At 51.9% G+C, this 18,580-nt stretch overlaps 1 protein-coding gene across 2 annotated transcripts in view; it reads right to left on the minus strand.

Annotated features, from left to right (window-relative positions):
* Positions 1–12,723, minus strand: part of LOC122543494 (uncharacterized) — a 112,973-nt gene extending 100,250 nt beyond the window's left edge. The window contains exons 1-2 of one of the 2 annotated variants that reach the window (XM_087974244.1): positions 12,650–12,699; positions 3,810–4,690 (exon numbers count right to left, since the gene is read on the minus strand). In XM_087974244.1, coding sequence (XP_087830370.1) covers positions 3,810–4,690; positions 12,650–12,685 — 917 coding nt within the window. In that variant the 5' untranslated portion in view covers positions 12,686–12,699. Of the gene's footprint in view, positions 1–3,809; positions 4,691–12,649 lie in introns of both variants that reach the window. The other variant, XR_015751237.1, reaches the window with a different exon arrangement.
* Positions 12,724–18,580: the final 5,857 nt, after the last annotated feature.

The raw sequence follows: 18,580 nt of genomic DNA on the forward strand, positions 1-18,580 counted from the left end.
GACAAATAGAATTAAGGAGAATCCAAAGGGTTTTACAAATACATTAAGGACAAAAGGGTAGCTAGGGAGAGAATAGGGCCCCTTAAAGGGCTTATGCCCAAAACGTCGATTCTCCTGTTCCTTGGATGCTGCCTGACCTGCTGCGCTTTTCCAGCATCACATTTTCACCCCTTAAAGATCAGCAAGGAGGCCTTTGTGTGGAAACGCAGGAGATGGGCGAGATACTGAACGAGTATTTTGCATCAGTGTTAACTGTGGAGAAGGATGTTGAAGATATAGAATGTGGGGAAATAGGTGGTGACATTTTGAAAAATGGACATGTCACAGAGGTGGTGGTGCTGGATGTCTTGAAACGCATAGAAGTGGATAAATCCCCAGGACCTCATCAGGCGCCTCGGGCGACTGACTGTGTGGATTTTGCACGTTCTCCCAGTGTCTGCGTAGGTTTCCTCCGGGTGCTCCGGTTTCCTCCCACGGTCCAAAGATGTGCAGGTCAGGTGAATTGGCCATGCTAAATTGCCGGTAGTGTTAGGTAGGGGTTAAATGTAGGGGTATGGGTGGGTTGCGCTTCGGCGGGTCGGTGTGGACTTGTTGGGCCGAAGGGCCTGTTTTCACGCTGTAATGTAATGTAATCTAATCTAGGTGTAACCTAGAACTGAGTGGGAAGCTGGAGAAGTGATTGGTGTGCCCCTTGCTGAGGTATTTGGATCGTTGATACTCACTGGTGAGGTGCTGGAAAACTGGAAGTTGGAAAATGTGGTGCCATTATTTAAAAAAGGTGGTAAAGACAAGCCAGGGAACTATAGACCAGTGAGCCTGATATCAGTGGTGGGCAAGTTGTTGGAGGGAATCCTGAGGGACAGGATGTACATGTATTTGGAAAGGCAAGGACTGATTCGGGATAGTCAACATGGCTTTGTGGGTGGGAAATCATGTCTCACAAACTTGATTGAGTTTTTTTGAAGAAGTAATAAAGAGGATTGATGAGGGCAGAGCAGTAGATGTGATCTATATGGACTTCAGTAAGGCATTCAACAAGGTTCCCCATGGGAGACTGGTTAGCAAGGTTAGATCTCATGGAATACAAGAGGACAACTGGATACAGAATTTGCTCGAAGGTAAAAGACAGAGGGTGGTGGTGGAGGGTTGCCTTTCATACTGGAGGCCTGTGACCAGTGGAGTGCATCAAGGATCGGTGTTGGGTCCAATACTTTTCATCTTTTATGTAAATGATTTGCATGTGAACATAGGAGGAATAGTTAGTAAGTTTGCAGATGACACCAAAATTGAAGATGTGCTGGATAGCGAAAATGGTTACCTCACAGTACGATGGGACTCTTGATCAGATGGACCTATGGGCCGAGAAGTGGCAGTTGGAGTTTAATTTAGATAAATGCGAGATGCTGCATTTTGGGACAGCAAATCAGAACATGACTTATACACTACGTGGTAAGGTCCTGGGGAGTGTCGCTGAACAAGTGACCTTGGAGTTCAGGCTCATAGTTCCTTGAATGTTGAGTTACAGGTAGGTAGGATAGTGAAGAAGCGGTTTGGTATGCTTTCCTTTATTGGTCAGAGTATTGAGTATAGGAGTTGGGAGGTCATGTTGCGGCTGCTGCACAGGACATTGGTTAGGCCACTTTTGGAATACTGCGTGCAATTCTGGTCTCCTTCATATCGGAAAAATGTTGTGAAACTTGAAAGGGTTCAGAAAAGATTTACAAGGACGTTGCCAGGGTTAGAGGATGTGAGCTATAGGGAGAGGTTGAATAGGCTGGGGCTGTATTCCCTGGAGCGTTGGAGGCTGAGGGGTGACCTTAAAGAGGTGTATAAAATCATGAGGGGCAAGGATAGAGTAAATAGATATGTTTTTTTTCCCTGGAGTGAGGGAGTCCAAAACTAGAGGGCATAGGCTTAGGGTGAGAAGGGAAAGAAAAAAAAAGTGATCTAAGGGGCAACGTTTTCACACAGAGGGTGGTATGTGTATGGATGAGTTGCCAGAGGAAGTGGTGGAGGCTTGCAAAATTACAGCATTTAGAAGGCATCTGGGTGGATATATGAATAGGAAGGGTTTAGTGGGATGTGGGCCAAATGCAGGCAAATGGGACTAGATTAGGTTGGGATATCTAGTTGGCATGGAGTTAGACCAAAGGGTCTGTTTCCATTCCTTGCATCTCTACGACTCCCAGGGTCACCACAAAAGTTAGTAATTTAGTTAAACATGCAGAGTTCCTGCTTTACCTTACTAATGGGATCCAGTTAACAGAAAACACAAACCAGGTTCCTGTACTTAACAAGAACTATATTACAGATAAAGTAAATACTAATCACAAGTGAACAGCCATGAAGTGGTGCAGATTCAATGGGCTGAAGGGCTTTTTCCTATGCTGTAAATCACGGTGACTAAAATTATCAGCTTGTGCCTCTACTATCTAAAACTCAAATGTGGCTCAGTGGTTAGCACTGCTGCCTCACAGCACCAGGGACTTGGGTTCAATTCCAGCCTCGGGCGACTGACTGTGTGGAGTTTGCACGTTCTCCCCGTGTCTGTGTGGGTTCCCTCCGGGTGCTCCGGTTTCGTCCCACAATCCAAAGATGTGCAGGTCAGGGTGAATTGGCCATGCTAAATTGCCCCATAGTGTTAGGTGCATTAGTCGGGGGTAGGGGGATGGGTCTGGGTGGGTTACTCTTCAGAGGGTCGGTGTGGACCGGTTGGGCCGAAGGGCCTGTTTCCACACTGTAGGGAATCTAATCAAACCCTTACAGACACAAACAAAAAGTACATTATGTTTATGGGTGGAGGTAAACAAAGTGGGTAACATAGTTCAAAGCTTCAGATCACAGGTTACTTCACACGTTCTCTTTCTGGCTTGCTAGGCCTTCCTGTCTGTCAATCTCTTTTCTCCGTGTTGCTTTCCTTCTTCAGAGGAAGCAAAGGCAAGTGGTAGAGTCATGACAAAATCTCTTCAGTATGAATTAAGGCAACAGCTTGCAGCATGTGGTGGGAGAAAAACTGGCTTTTTCAGGATTTGGAGATGCCGGTGTTGGACTGGGGTGTACCAAGTTTAAAATCACACAACACCAGGTTATAGTCCAACAGGTTTAATTGGAAGCACTAGCTTTCGGAGTGACCACCTGATGAAGGAGCGTCGCTCCGAAAGCTAGTGCTTCCAATTAAACCTGTTGGACTATAACCTGGTGTTGTGTGATTTTTAACTTTTTCAGGTATTTTTACAGTACAGGGTCCTTCCAGTAGCCCACTGATCTGTCTCTATATCCTGTACAAGCTGTCCTTGAACCAATTGCAGAGTTACCATCAGGCTGATGACCTTTGACATCCATGATTGAACAATCCAATCAGCTGACAAAGGCCAGCGAAATCTCGCTCTGCGCATTCTCATAACCCAGTGTCCTGCCATCCATAAATATCTGCCTTCACAGTCTGAACATAGCAGCATTGTCAATAAGCGCAAAATGACATTCAGTCATTTGTTTCTGTAAATTCATCAATTCCTTCCACAGTCCTTGGTTTCGAAACATTTTTCCGTATTCATCCACAATCAAAAATACAGAAAATAACATGATACTTTTTTTTTGACAGAGGGGGCAAGGATCAAATCGCTGGGAGACACCAACGACATCCATATGGGAGCAGAAGAGTAGCTGCTGCCGGAGACTCTCCGTCAACAGTTAGCTCAGTAAGAATGGGACCTAGAGACTGCACACCCAGGCAACGAGGCGAGATGCATTGGAGCAGGGCGGTGTGGTCAACTTTGTCATCAACAGCAAGATCAAATCACTGCAGTTACTTGTGAGCTCGTTGATGCCTCAGCAGGTTGGACGACTGAGTAAACCCCTTTCCACACTCGGAGCAGGTGAACGGCCTCTCGCTAATGTGAACCCGCTGGTGACTTAGCAGGTGAGACGGCCGAGTGAATCTCTTCCCACACTTGGAGCAGGGGAACGGTCTCTCCCCGGTATGAATTCGCTGGTGATTGAACAGGGTCGAAGATTGAGTGAAACCCTTCCCGCACTCTGAACAAGTGAAAGGCCTCTCTCCGGTGTGGCAGCGCCGGTGGACAGTGAGATCAGATGAGTGCTTGAACCCGATGCTGCACTGAGAGCACCTGAATGGCTTCTCATCAGTGTGAATACGTTGATGGGACATGAGTTCCCCAGAACTTTTATAGCACTTCCCACAGTCCAAGCACTTAAAGGGTCTCTCGCCGGTGTGAACCCGCTGATGCCTCAGCAGGTGTGAATGTTGAGTGAATCCCTTCTCACACTCGGGGCAGGTAAACGGCCTTTTCCCAGTGTGAGATCGCTGGTGAGTCAGCAAGTTGGATGACTGAGTGAATCTCTTCCCACACTCAGGACAGGTGAATGGTCTCGCCCCAGTATGAACTCGCTGGTGCTCCAGCAGATTGGCTGACTGAGTAAAGCCCTTCCCGCACGTGGAACAGATGAACGGTCGCTCCCCTGTGTGACCACGCCGATGGATTTCTAGCACTGACGGTGAAATGAATCCCTTCCCACAGTCCACACATTTCCATGGCTTCTCTCTTTTCGAACTGCATTTGTGTCGTGATAGGCCAGATGATTGGGTAAAGCTTCGTTCACACACAGAACATGCGTACGGTTTTTCCCTGATGTGAACACTGTTCTTTTCTTCCATGTTCAAAATCCAGTGCTATTTAGAAACAAAAAAACTGAAATTGATGGAAAAAACTTAGATCTGGCAGCATCTGTGGAGAGAAAGCAGAGTTCATATTTCAGGTCCTGTGACCCTTCTTCGGAACAGATATTCAGGTTGAGATAAAATGTTCAGAACCTGGTGAGTTGTTTCCTGACTGCAAATCCCCCTTTGCTCAGACCTTGGTGATACTGACATAAAACAGAGGAAAGGCATATGAGAAACAAAAACTAACTACATTATGAAATTGAGCTAAATGAATCAGGTAGTTTGCACTAGAAAAAGTTACTGATTGTCATCAAAACCCAACCAGTTAATTAATGTCTTTCAGAAGAAGGAACCCTGCTGCCTGGTGAGAAACTACAGAAGATTCTGGTGTCTACAAGTAAAAATGGTCCAGAAGTGTTGACAAAATCTCACAAACCATCAACCTCTGCCAAGTAGAAATGAGTACAGGAGTTGGGAGGTCATGTTGCGGCTGTACAGCACATTGGTTAGGCCACTTTTGGAATATTACCTGCAATTCTGGTCTCCTTCCTACTGGAAGGATGTTGTGAAACTTGAAAGGGTTCAGAAAAGATTTACAAGGATGTTGCCAGGGTTGGAGGGTTTGAGCTACAGGGAGAGGCTGAACAGGCTGGAGCGTCAGAGGCTGAGGGGTGACCTTATAGAGGTTTATAAAATCATGAGGGGCATGGATAGGATAAATAGACAAAGTCTTTTCGCTGGGGTGGTGGAATTCAGAACCCATGCATAGGTTTATGGTGAGAGGGGAAAGATATAAAAGAGACCTAAGGGGTCTCTTTTTCACACAGAGAGTGGTACGTGTATGGAATGAGCTGCCAGAAGATGTGGTGGAGGCTGGTACAATTGCAACATTTAAAAGGCATCTAGATGGTTATACGAATAGGAAGGGTTTGGAGAGATATGGGCCGGGTGCTGGCAGGTGGGACTATATTGGGTTGGGATATCTGGTCAGCATGGACGGGTTGGACTGAACGGTCTGTTTCCGTGCTGTACATCTCTATGACTCTCTGACTCTAGAAAGGCCAGGCCAACAGCTGTAGATTTACACCATCACCATCACCCTGCCTGTCTGACATTCAGTACTGGATGGATAGAAATTTCGTTAATTAAATATTTGGAAGACAGGAGTAATTCTCTTCAGTCCCCAGTACAAACTACACTCCCTTCCTGACAACTGCCTGAGGTTAAGCCAGAGTATTCAAAACCAGGTAGACTAAATATGGGTGGCACAGTGGTTCGCACCACAGTCTCACAGCACCAGAGACCCAGATTCGATCCCAACCTCGTGCGACCGTCTGTGTGTACATTCTGCCCCCATGTCTGCATGGGTTTCCTCCCACAATCCAAAGATGTGCAGGTTAGGGGTGAAGTGGCCACGCTATATTGCCCATAGTGTTCAGGGATGTGTAGGTTAGGGTGAATTGGCCACGCTATATTGCCCATAGTGTTCAGGGATGTGTAGGGTAGGGTGAATTGGCCACGCTATATTGCCCATAGTGTTCAGGGATGTGTAGGGTAGGGTGAATTGGCTATGCTATATTGCCCGTAGTGTTCAGGGATGTGTAGTTTAGGGTGAATTGGCCACACTATATCGCCCAGAGTGTTCAGAGATGTGTGAATTGGCCACACTGTATCGCCCATAGTGTTCAGGGATGTTTAGGTTAGGGTGAATTGGCTATGCTATATTGCCCACTGTTCAGGAATGTGTATGTTAGAGTGAATTGGCCACGCTATATCGCACATAGTGTTCAAGGAGGTGCAGGTTAGGTGCTTCAGTCAGGGGTAAATGTAGAGTAATACAGTAGGGGGAATGGGACTGGGTGGGTTACTCTTCGGAGGGTTGGTGTGGACCCGTTAGGCCGAAGGGTCCGTTTCCACACTGCAGGCACTCTACGACGAGTCCGGAGCGTGGTGCTGGAAAAGCACAGCGGGTCCCCCTTTCCCGGTGAGGGGGCGGTGCCCCGAAACGTCGGCTCCCTTGCTCCTGGGACGCTGCCTGACCTGCTGTGTGTTTCCACCGCTCTGATCATCAGCATCTGCAGGTCCCTCGCTTTCCCCCTGGCATCCTGCGGTGGTTCCCTGAACCGTCGCAGAATGGTGCCATTCCTGAAGAAGGGCTCATGCCCGAAACGTCGATTCTCCTCCTCCTTTGGATGCTGCCTGACCTGCTGCGCTTTTCCAGCAACACATTTTCAGCTCCTGTGATGGCTCTCAAACCAAGATGAGCTTCCAGCCACATATCCCCCCCCACCACCTATCTCCACCTCAGTAACATACTCCCCCACCCCACCACCTATCTCCACCTCAGTAACATACTCCCCCACCCCACCACATATCCCCCCCCACCACCTATCTCCACCTCAGTAACATACTCCCCCCCCCACCACATATCCCCCACCACCACCTATCTCCACCTCAGTAACATACTCCCCCACCCCACCACATATCCCCCACCATCACCTACCTCCACCTCAGTAACATACTCCCCCCCCCCACCACATATCCCCCACCACCACCTATCTCCACCTCAGTAACATACTCCCCCACCCCACCACATATCCCCCACCACCACCTATCTCCACCTCAGTAACATACTCCCCCACCACCACCTACCTCCACCTCAGTAACATACTCCCCCACCCCACCACATATCCCCCCCCACCACCTATCTCCACCTCAGTAACATACTCCCCCACCCCGCCACATATCCCCCACCACCACCTATCTCCACCTCAGTAACATACTCCCCCACCCCACCACATATCCCCCACCACCACCTATCTCCACCTCAGTAACATACTCCCCCACCCCACCACATATCCCCCACCATCACCTATCTCCACCTCAGTAACATACTCCCCCACCCCACCACATATCCCCCACCATCACCTATCTCCACCTCAGTAACATACTCCCCCACCCCACCACCACCTATCTCCACCTCAGTAACATACTCCCCCACCCCACCACATATCCCCCACCACCACCTATCTCCACCTCAGTAACATACTCCCCCACCCCACCACATATCCCCCACCATCACCTATCTCCACCTCAGTAACATACTCCCCCACCCCACCACATATCCCCCACCACCACCTATCTCCACCTCAGTAACATACTCCCCCACCCCACCACATATCCCCCACCACCACCTATCTCCACCTCAGTAACATACTCCCCCACCCCACCACATATCCCCCACCACCACCTATCTCCACCTCAGTAACATACTCCCCCACCCCACCACATATCCCCCACCATCACCTATCTCCACCTCAGTAACATACTCCCCCACCCCACCACATATCCCCCACCACCACCTATCTCCACCTCAGTAACATACTCCCCCACCCCACCACACCACATATCCCCCACCACCACCTTACTCCCCCACCCCACCACACCACATATCCCCCACCACCACCTATCTCCACCTCAGTAACATACTCCCCCACCCCACCACACCACATATCCCCCACCACCACCTATCTCCACCTCAGTAACATACTCCCCCACCCCACCACACCACATATCCCCCACCACCACCTTACTCCCCCACCCCACCACACCACATATCCCCCACCACCACCTATCTCCACCTCAGTAACATACTCCCCCACCCCACCACATATCCCCCCCCACCACCTATCTCCACCTCAGTAACATACTCCCCCACCCCACCACATATCCCCCACCACCACCTATCTCCACCTCAGTAACATACTCCCCCACCCCACCACATATCCCCCACCACCACCTATCTCCACCTCAGTAACATACTCCCCCACCCCACCACATATCCCCCACCATCACCTACCTCCACCTCAGTAACATACTCCCCCACCCCACCACATATCCCCCACCACCACCTATCTCCACCTCAGTAACATACTCCCCCACCCCACCACATATCCCCCACAACCACCTATCTCCACCTCAGTAACATACTCCCCCACCCCACCACATATCCCCCACCATCACCTACCTCCACCTCAGTAACATACTCCCCCACCCCACCACATATCCCCCACCACCACCTATCTCCACCTCAGTAACATACTCCCCCACCCCACCACATATCCCCCACCACCACCTATCTCCACCTCAGTAACATACTCCCCCACCCCACCACATATCCCCCACCACCACCTATCTCCACCTCAGTAACATACTCCCCCACCCCACCACATATCCCCCACCACCACCTATCTCCACCTCAGTAACATACTCCCCCACCCCACCACATATCCCCCCCCACCACCTATCTCCACCTCAGTAACATACTCCCCCACCCCACCACATATCCCCCCCCACCACCTATCTCCACCTCAGTAACATACTCCCCCACCCCACCACATATCCCCCCCCACCACCTATCTCCACCTCAGTAACATACTCCCCCACCCCACCACATATCCCCCCCCACCACCTATCTCCACCTCAGTAACATACTCCCCCACCCCACCACATATCCCCCACCACCACCTATCTCCACCTCAGTAACATACTCCCCCACCCCACCACATATCCCCCACCACCACCTATCTCCACCTCAGTAACATACTCCCCCGCCCCACCACATATCCCCCCCCACCACCTATCTCCACCTCAGTAACATACTCCCCCACCCCACCACATATCCCCCACCACCACCTATCTCCACCTCAGTAACATACTCCCCCACCCCACCACATATCCCCCACCACCACCTATCTCCACCTCAGTAACATACTCCCCCCCCACCACATATCCCCCACCACCACCTATCTCCACCTCAGTAACATACTCCCCCACCCCACCACATATCCCCCACCACCACCTATCTCCACCTCAGTAACATACTCCCCCACCCCACCACATATCCCCCCCCACCACCTATCTCCACCTCAGTAACATACTCCCCCACCCCACCACATATCCCCCCCCACCACCTATCTCCACCTCAGTAACATACTCCCCCACCCCACCACATATCCCCCACCACCACCTATCTCCACCTCAGTAACATACTCCCCCACCCCACCACATATCCCCCACCACCACCTATCTCCACCTCAGTAACATACTCCCCCACCCCACCACATATCCCCCACCATCACCTATCTCCACCTCAGTAACATACTCCCCCGCCCCACCACATATCCCCCACCACCACCTATCTCCACCTCAGTAACATACTCCCCCACCCCACCACATATCCCCCACCATCACCTATCTCCACCACCATCACCATCCCTGGGCGCTGCTGCTACTGAAGCACTGGTCTGGTCCTTTGTGACATGTTCCTTTGTGACATGTACACTGACGTAGTAGCCCCGCCCCCGATTCAACTCTCCCACCTGGTTCTGGATCAGTGTTGCTGGAAGAGCACAGCAGTTCAGGCAGCATCCGAGGACAGGCAAAATCGACGTTTCGGGCAAAAGCCCTTCATCAGGAATAAAGGCAGAGAGCCTGAAGCGTGGAGAGATAAGCTAGAGGAGGGTGGGGGTGGGGAGAGAGTAGCATAGAGTACAATAGGTCAGTGGGGAAGGAGATGAAGGTGATAGGTCAGGGAAGAGAGGGTGGAGTGGATAGGTGGAAAAGGAGCTGGGCAGGTCGGACAAGTCCGGACAAGTCGAGTTGCTGGAGGTTAGAAACTAGGATGAGGTGGGGGAAGGGGAAATGAGGAAACTGTTGAAATCCACATTGATGCCCTGGGGTTGAAGTGTTCCGAGGCGGAAGATGAGGCGTTCTTCCTCCAGGCGTCTGGTGGTGAGGGAGCGGCGGTGGAGGAGGCCCAGGACCTCCATATCCTCGGCAGAGTGCGAGGGGGAGTTGAAATGTTGAGCCACTGGGCGATTTTGTTGATTGATGCGGGTGTCTCGGAGATGTTCCCTAAAGCGCTCTGCTAGGAGGCGCCCAGTCTCCCCAATGTAGAGGAGACCGCATCGGGAGCAACGGATACAATAGATGATATTAGTGGATGTGCAGGTAAAACTTTGATGGATGTGGAAGGCTCCTTTAGGGCCTTGGATGGAGGTGAGGGAGGAGGTGTGGGCACAGGTTTTACAGTTCCTGCGGTGGCAGGGGAAAGTGCCAGGATGGGAGGGTGGGTCGTAGGGGGGCGTGGACCTGACCAGGTAGTCACGGAGGGAACGGTCTTTGCGGAAGGCAGAGAGGGGTGGGGAGGGAAATATATCCCTGGTGGTGGGGTCTGTTTGGAGGTGGCGGAAATGTCGGCGGATGATTTGGTTTATGCGAAGGTTGGTAGGGTGGAAGGTGAGCACCAGGGGCGTTCTGTCCTTGTTGCGGTTGGAGGGGTTGGGTCTGAGGGCGGAGGTGCGGGATGTGGATGAGATGCGTTGGAGGGCATCTTTAACCACGTGGGAAGGGAAATTGCGGTCTCTAAAGAAGGAGGCCATCTGGTGTGTTCTATGGTGGAACCGCTCCTCCTGGGAGCAGATACGGCGGAGGCGGAGGAATTGGGAATACGGGATGGCATTTTTGCAAGAGGTAGGGTGGGAAGAGGTGTAATCCAGGTAGCTGTGGGAGTCGGTGGGTTTGTAGAAAATGTCAGTGTCAAGTCGGTCGTCACTGATGGAGATGGAGAGGTCCAGGAAGGGGAGGGAGGTGTCAGAGGTGGTCCAGGTAAATTTAAAGTCAGGGTGGAATGTGTTGGTGAAGTTGACGAATTGCTCAACCTCCTCGCGGGAGCACGAGGTGGCGCCAATGCAGTCATCAATGTAGCGGAGGAAGAGGTGGGGAGTGGTGCCGGTGTAATTACGGAAAATCAACTGCTCTACGTAGCCAACAAAGAGACAGGCATAGCTGGGGCCCATACGTGTGCCCATGGCTACCCCTTTGGTCTGGAGGAAGTGGGAGGATTCAAAGGAGAAATTGTTAAGGGTGAGGACCAGTTCGGCCAAACGAATGAGTGTGTCGGTGGAAGGGTACTGTTGGGAACGTCTGGAGAGGAAAAAACGGAGGGCTTGAAGGCCCTGGTCATGGCGGATGGAGGTGTAGAGGGATTGGATATCCATGGTGAAGATGAGGCGTTGGGGGCCGGGGAAACGGAAGTCTTGGAGGAGGTGGAGGGCGTGGGTGGTGTCTCGAACGTATGTGGGGAGTTCCTGGACTAGGGGGGATAGGACAGTGTCGAGGTAGGTAGAGATGAGTTCAGTGGGGCAGGAGCATGCTGAGACAATGGGTCGGCCGGGGTGGTCAGGCTTGTGGATGTTGGGAAGGAGGTAGAACCGGGCAGTGCTGGGTTCCCGGACTATGAGGTTGGAAGCTGTGGGTGGGAGATCTCCTGAGGTGATGAGGTTGTGTATGGTCTGGGAGATGATGGTTTGGTGATGGGGGGTGGGGTCATGGTCAAGGGGGTGGTAGGAGGAGGTGTCCTCGAGTTGGCGTTTGGCTTCAGCGGTCAGTGCGCCAGACTACCACTGCGCCCCCTTTGTCCGCTGGCTTAATGATGAGGTCGGGATTGGAGCAGAGGGTCTGGAGGGCTGCGCGTTGCGAGGGTGAGAGGTTGGAGTGAGGGAGTGGGGGAGGGGGGGTCGACAGGTTGAGGCGGTTAATGTCCCGGCGGCAGTTGGAAATGAAGAGGTCGAGGGCAGGTAATAGGCCAGCGCGGGGTGTCCAGGTGGATGCAGTGTGTTGGAGGTGTTCTCCCACCTGGTGGTCATCCAAGGCGTTGCCCCTCACAAACATGGCGGCCACGCTGGCAACCCGCCGCCCCCAACAAAGATGGCGACCGCCGCCTGCCTTGGAGTGGAGTGGGGCAATGGGGTGTAGTGCCTACCGCGGGGAGGGCGCACCCGATCCCTGCTCATCGCGAACGGAGGACCGGGAGGTAACGGTTTCCGTCTTTTCTTTGCCAGGCGTTTGGTGAACCCTGATCCGCGACCTGCACCAACCCCCCTCCCGTCGCCGCCCGGTTCTCACCGTCTGGGGCCGCGGGCGAACGGCTTTAATCGGCATCAGCTTGGAGTCGCGTTCCGAGGCAAGATGGCGTCCGCGCGTGCGCCCTACCTGGCAGGGCGTCCGCGCGTGCGCCCCACCTCGCGACGGCGACTCCAACCAATGCCTGCCAGCCAATGGGAGTGAGCGGAGGCCGGGGCTGCAGCGGGACGTCCCTGACCGACAGCGACCCCGGCCAATGGCGAGCGCGTCGCGGGCGGGCGGGCGGCCGTCCGGCCGGCCAATGGAAGTGAAAGGAGGGCGGGGCTGCATGTGGACTGTCCAGATTGACAGCGACCGGAACCAATGGCGTGCGCGTCGGACGCAGCCCGCCATCCAATGGAAGTGAAAGGGGGGCTGGGAGGAGCTGGGCTGCATCTGGACGTCCAGGATTGGCTGAGAGTGTTCCTCATTGGGAAGGTGCAGTGAGTGTGTTGCAGATCCCAGAGAGTCCATGTGCTCATCTTCAGATGGGAGTCTCTCCTCATAGTCCCTCTGGGCAGCAAACATCTCTCCCTGGATGGAGAGAAACTGCACCAGGCACTTCCACAACTCTCTTCATTTACTTCCTTTGCTTTCAGAATTAAAATTAGAATGAAATAGATCCACACTGGCCCTCCGAAGAGCAACCCACCCAGGCCCATTCGCCTACACCAAACACTACGGGCAATTTAGCATGGCCAATTTTGCACATTTTTGGACTGTGGGAGGAAACCAGAGCACACCCACACAGACACGGGGAGAATGTGCAAACTCCACACAGACAGTTGCCTGAGGCGGGAATTGAACCCGGGGCTGTAAGGCAGCAGTGCTAACCACTGTGCCACCGTGCTGCCCAATTAGATTCCCTACAGTGTGGGAACAGGACCTTCGACCCAGCAAGTCCACACCGACCCTCCGAAGAGCAACCCACCCGATCCATTCTCCTATTACTCTACGTTTACCCCTGACTGATGCACCTAACCTACACACCCTTGAATACTATGGAGAATTTAGCACGGTCAATTCACCCTAACCTGCACATCTATGGACCGTGGGAGGAAACTGGAACACCCAGAGGAATCCCACGCAGACTCGGGGAGAATGTGTAGGGTTCATCCCGATTTCATCGGGAAGTGCTGAACGTTGAGCGATCATCAGTAAATACCCTACTTCTGACCTTATGATAGAGGGAAGCTTATTAATGCAGTAGTTGTCAATGGCTTAGACTAGGACACCACCATGAGGAACTCCTGTGTACAGATGCCCAAGAGTTGAGATGAAAGCTGATTGGAGGCAGATGTTCGCAGGTAAAGTGACGGCTGGAAAATGGGAAGCCTTCAGAAATGAGATAACAAGAATCCAGAGAAAGTATATTCCTGCCAGGGTGACAGGAAAGGCTGGTAGGTATAGGGAATGCTGGATGACTAAAGAAATTGAGGGTTTGGTTAAGAAAAAGAAGGAAGCATATTTCAGGTATAGACAGGATAGATCGAGTGAATCCTTAAAAGAGTATAAAGGAAGTAGGAGTATACTTAAGAGAGAAATCAGGAGTGAAAAAAGGGACCTGAGATAGACTTAAGGATTAAGGGGAATCCAAAGGGTTTTTACAAATATAGGGAGAGAATAGTGCCCCTCAAAGATCAGCAAGGCGGCCTTTGTGTGGAGCCACAGAAAATCGGGGAGATACTAAATGAATATTTTGCATCAGTATTTACTGTGGAAAAGGATATGGAAGATATAGACTGTAGGGAAATAGATTGTGACATCTTACAAAATGTCCAGATTACAGAGGAGGAAGTGCTGGATGCCTTGAAAAGGGTAAAGGACCTGATCAGGTGTACCTGAGATCTCTGTGGGAAGCGAGAGAGATGATTGCTGGGCCTCTTGCTGAGATATTTGTATCATCGATAGTCACAGGTGAGGTGCCAGAAGACTGGAGGTTGGCAAACGTGGTGCCACTGTTTAAGAAAGGTGGTAAGGACAAGCCAGGGAACTATAGACTGGTGAGCCTGACCTCGCTGGTGGGCAAGTTGTTGGAGGGAATCCTGAGGGACAGGATGTACATGTATTTGGAAAGGCAAGGACTGATAAGGGATAGTCAACATGGCTTTGTGCGTGGGAAATCATGTCTCACAAACTTGATTGAGTTTTTTGAAGAAGTAACAAAGAGGATTGATGAGGGCAGAGCAGTAGATGTGATCCATACGGACTTCAGTAAGGTGTTCGACAAGGTTCCCCATGGGAGACTGATTAGCAAGGTTAGATCTCATTGAATACAAGGAGAACTAGCCATTTGGATACAGAACTGGCTCGAACAGAGAAGAGTGTGTGTGTGTGTCTGTGGGGTTTGTGTCTGTGTGTGTATGTGGGGGGGGGTGGGTGTATGTGTGTGTGTGGGTTGTGTGTCTGTGTGAGTGGTGTGTGTGTGTGGAGTATGTGTGTGTGGGGGGTATGTGTGTGTGGGGTGTGTGTGTATGAGGGGTGTGTGTATGTGTTTGTGAGTGTGTATGTGTGTGTTGGGTGTGTGTGGGGTATGTGTGTGTGGGGTATGTGTATGTGTGTGTGAGGGTGTGGGTATGTGTGTGTGGGGAGTGAGGGTGTGTGTATGTGTGTCTGTGTGTGTGCGCGCATGTGTGTGTGGGTGTGTACGTGTGTATGTGTGTGGGGTGTGTGTATATATGAGTGTGTGTATGTGTGTGGGGTGTTATGTGTATGTGAGAGAGTGGGTGTGTGGGGTGTGTGTATGTGTGTGGGGTGTGTGTATGTGTATGTGTGTGGGGTATGTGCGTGTGAGTCTGTGTGGAGTGTGTGTATGTGTGTGTGGGGTGTGTGGGTGTGTGGGTGTGTGTATGTGTGTGTGGGGGGGGTGTGGGGGTGTGTGTATGTGTGTGTGTGGGGGGGGTATATATGTGTGTGTGTGTGGGGGGGGTGTGAGTGTGTGTGGAAGTGTATGTGAGTGTGTGTGTGGGGTGTGTGTGTGTATATATGTGTGTGTGTGGGGTTTGTGTATGTGTGTGGGGGGGTGTGTGTGAGTGTATGTGTGTGTGTGGGGTGTGTGTGTGTGTGTGTGTGTGTATGTGCGTATGTGGGGTGTGTATGGGGTGTGAGTGTGTATGGGGTGTGTGTGTGGGGAGTGTGTATGTGTGTGTGGGGAGTGTGTATGTGTGTGTGAGAGTGCATGTATGTGTGTGGGGTGTGTGTGTATAATGTGTGTGTGGTGTGAATGTGGGATGTGTGTGTGTGTGTGTGTGTGAGTGTGTGGGGAGTGTGTATGTGTGTGTGAGAGTGCATGTATGTGTGTGGGGTGTGGGTGTGTATATGTGTGTGTGGTGTGTGTGTGTATGTGTATAATGTGTGTGTGGTGTGAGTGTGGGGTGTGTGTGGGGTGTGTGTGTGGGTGGGTGTGTGTGTGGTATGTGTGTGTAGGTATGTGTGTGTGTGTCGGGTGTGTGTGTGTCGGGTGTGTGTGCGTCGGGTGTATGTATGTGTGGGGTGTGTGTGTATGTGTGTGTGAGAGTGGGGTGTGTTTGTGTGGGGGGGGTGTGTATGTGTATGGTGTGAGTGTGAGGTGTGTGTGTGAGAGAGTGTGTGTGCATGTGTGTGGGGTGTGTGTATATGTGTATGTGGGGTGTGTGTATATGTGTGTGGGGTGTGTGTGTGTGTGAGAGTGCATGTGTGTGTGTGGGGTGTGTGTGTGTGTGTGTGTGGGTGTGTATATGTGTGTGTGTGTGTGTCGGGTGTGTGTATGTGTGGGGTGCGTGTGTATGTGTGTGTGAGAGTGTGGGGTGTGTGTGTGTGGGGGGGGTGTGTGTGTGTATGTGTATGGTGTGAGTGTGAGGTGTGTGTGAGAGAGAGTGTGTGTGCATGTGTGTGTGGGGTGTGTGTATGTGTGTGAGAGTGGGGTGTGTGAGAGTGTGGGGTGTGTGTTTGTGTGTGTATGTGTGTGAGTGTGTGTGTGTTTATGTGGGGTGTGTGTGGGGTGTGTGTGTGGGGATGTATGTGTATGTATGAGGTGTGTGTGGGGTGTGTGTGTGAATGTGTGAGAGTGGGGTGTGAGTGTGGAGTGTATGTGTGTGTATGTGTGTGGGGTGTGTGAGTGTGTGTGGGGGGGAGTGTGTGTGGGATGTGTGTGTATGTGTGTTTATGTGGGGTGTGTGTGTGGGTGTGTGTGGGGTGTGTGTGGGTGTGTGTGGGGTGTGTGTGTGGGTGTGTGTGGGGTGTGTGTGTGGGGGGGATGTATGTGTGTGTATGGGGTGCATGTATGTGTGGGGTGTGTGTGAGGTGTGTGTGGGGGGGGTGAGTGTATGTGGGTGTGTGTGGGGGTGTGTGTGTGAGAGTGTGTGGGGGGTGTCTGTGTGTGGGGGGATGTGTGTGTGTGTTTGTGTGTGTATGTGTGTGGAGGGTGTGTGTATGTGTGTGTGTATGTGGGGTGTGTGTGTGGCGGGGGTGTGTGTATGTGTGTGTCTGTGTGAGAGTGGGTGTGTACGTGTGTGTGTGTGTGGGGTGTGTATGTGCGGTGTGTGTAAGTGTGTGTGTGAGATGTGTGTGTGGGGGGGATGTGTGTGTGTGTGATGTGTATGTGTGTATGAGTGTGTATGTGTGTGTGTGTGGGATGTGTGTGTGTGTATATATGTGTGTGTGTATGTGTGTGGGGTGTGTGTGTGGGTTTGTGTGTGTATGTGTGGGTGTGTGTGTGTGAGTGCGTGTGTGAATGTGTGAGAGTGGGGTGTGTGAGAGTGTGGGGTGGGTGTGTGTGGAGTGTGTGTTTGTGTGTGTGTTTATGTGGGGTGTGTGTGGGTGGTGTGTGTGGGGATGTATGTGTGTGTATGGGGTGTGTGAGGTCTGTGTGTGTGTGTGTGTTTATGTGGGGTGTGTGTGGGCGGTGTGTGTGGGGATGTATGTGTGTGTATGGGGTGTGTGAGGTCTGTGTGAGTGTGTGTGTGAATGTGTGAGAGTGGGGTGTGAGTGTGGAGTGTATGTGTGTGTATGTGTGTGGGGTGTGTGAGTGTGTGTGAGGGGGAGTGTGTATGTGTGTTTATGTGGGGTGTGTGTGTGGGTGGGTGTGTGTGGGGTGTGTGTGTGTATGTGTGTGTATGGGGTGCGTGTATGTGTGGGGTGTGTGTGGGGTGTGTGTGTGGGGGGGTGAGTGTGTATGGGTGTGTGTATGGGTGTGTGTGGGGGTGTGTGTGGGGGTGTGTGTGTGAGAGTGTGTGGGGGGTGTCTGTGTGTGGGGGGGTGTATGTGTGTGGGGGGATGTGTGTGTGTATGTGTGTGGGGTGTGTGTGTGTGTGTGTGTGTATGTGGGATGTGTGTGTGTGGGGGGGGTGTATGTATATGTGTGTCTGTGTGAGAGTGGGTGTGTGTGAGAGGTGTGTGTATGTGTGTGTGTGTGGGGTGTGTGTGTGTGTGTGTGTGTATGTGCGTATGTGGGGTGTGTATGGGGTGTGAGTGTGTATGGGGTGTGTGTGTGTGGGGAGTGTGTATGTGTGTGTGGGGAGTGTGTATGTGTGTGTGAGAGTGCATGTATGTGTGTGGGGTGTGTGTGTATAATGTGTGTGTGGTGTGAATGTGGGATGTGTGTGTGTGTGTGTGTGAGTGTGTGGGGAGTGTGTATGTGTGTGTGAGAGTGCATGTATGTGTGTGGGGTGTGGGTGTGTATATGTGTGTGTGGTGTGTGTGTGTATGTGTATAATGTGTGTGTGGTGTGAGTATGGGGTGTGTGTGTGGGTGTGTGTGTGTGTGGGGTGTGTGTGTGGGTGGGTGTGTGTGTGGTATGTGTGTGTAGGTATGTGTGTGTCGGGTGTGTGTGTGTCGGGTGTATGTATGTGTGGGGTGTGTGTGTATGTGTGTGTGAGAGTGGGGTGTGTTTGTGTGGGGGGGGTGTGTATGTGTATGGTGTGAGTGTGAGGTGTGTGTGTGAGAGAGTGTGTGTGC

The sequence above is a fragment of the Chiloscyllium plagiosum genome, unplaced genomic scaffold (genome assembly GCF_037043375.1).
Source record: "Chiloscyllium plagiosum isolate Xiang-an unplaced genomic scaffold, Cpla_swu_hap1 HiC_scaffold_27, whole genome shotgun sequence".
Classification (NCBI taxonomy): Eukaryota; Metazoa; Chordata; class Chondrichthyes; order Orectolobiformes; family Hemiscylliidae; genus Chiloscyllium; species Chiloscyllium plagiosum.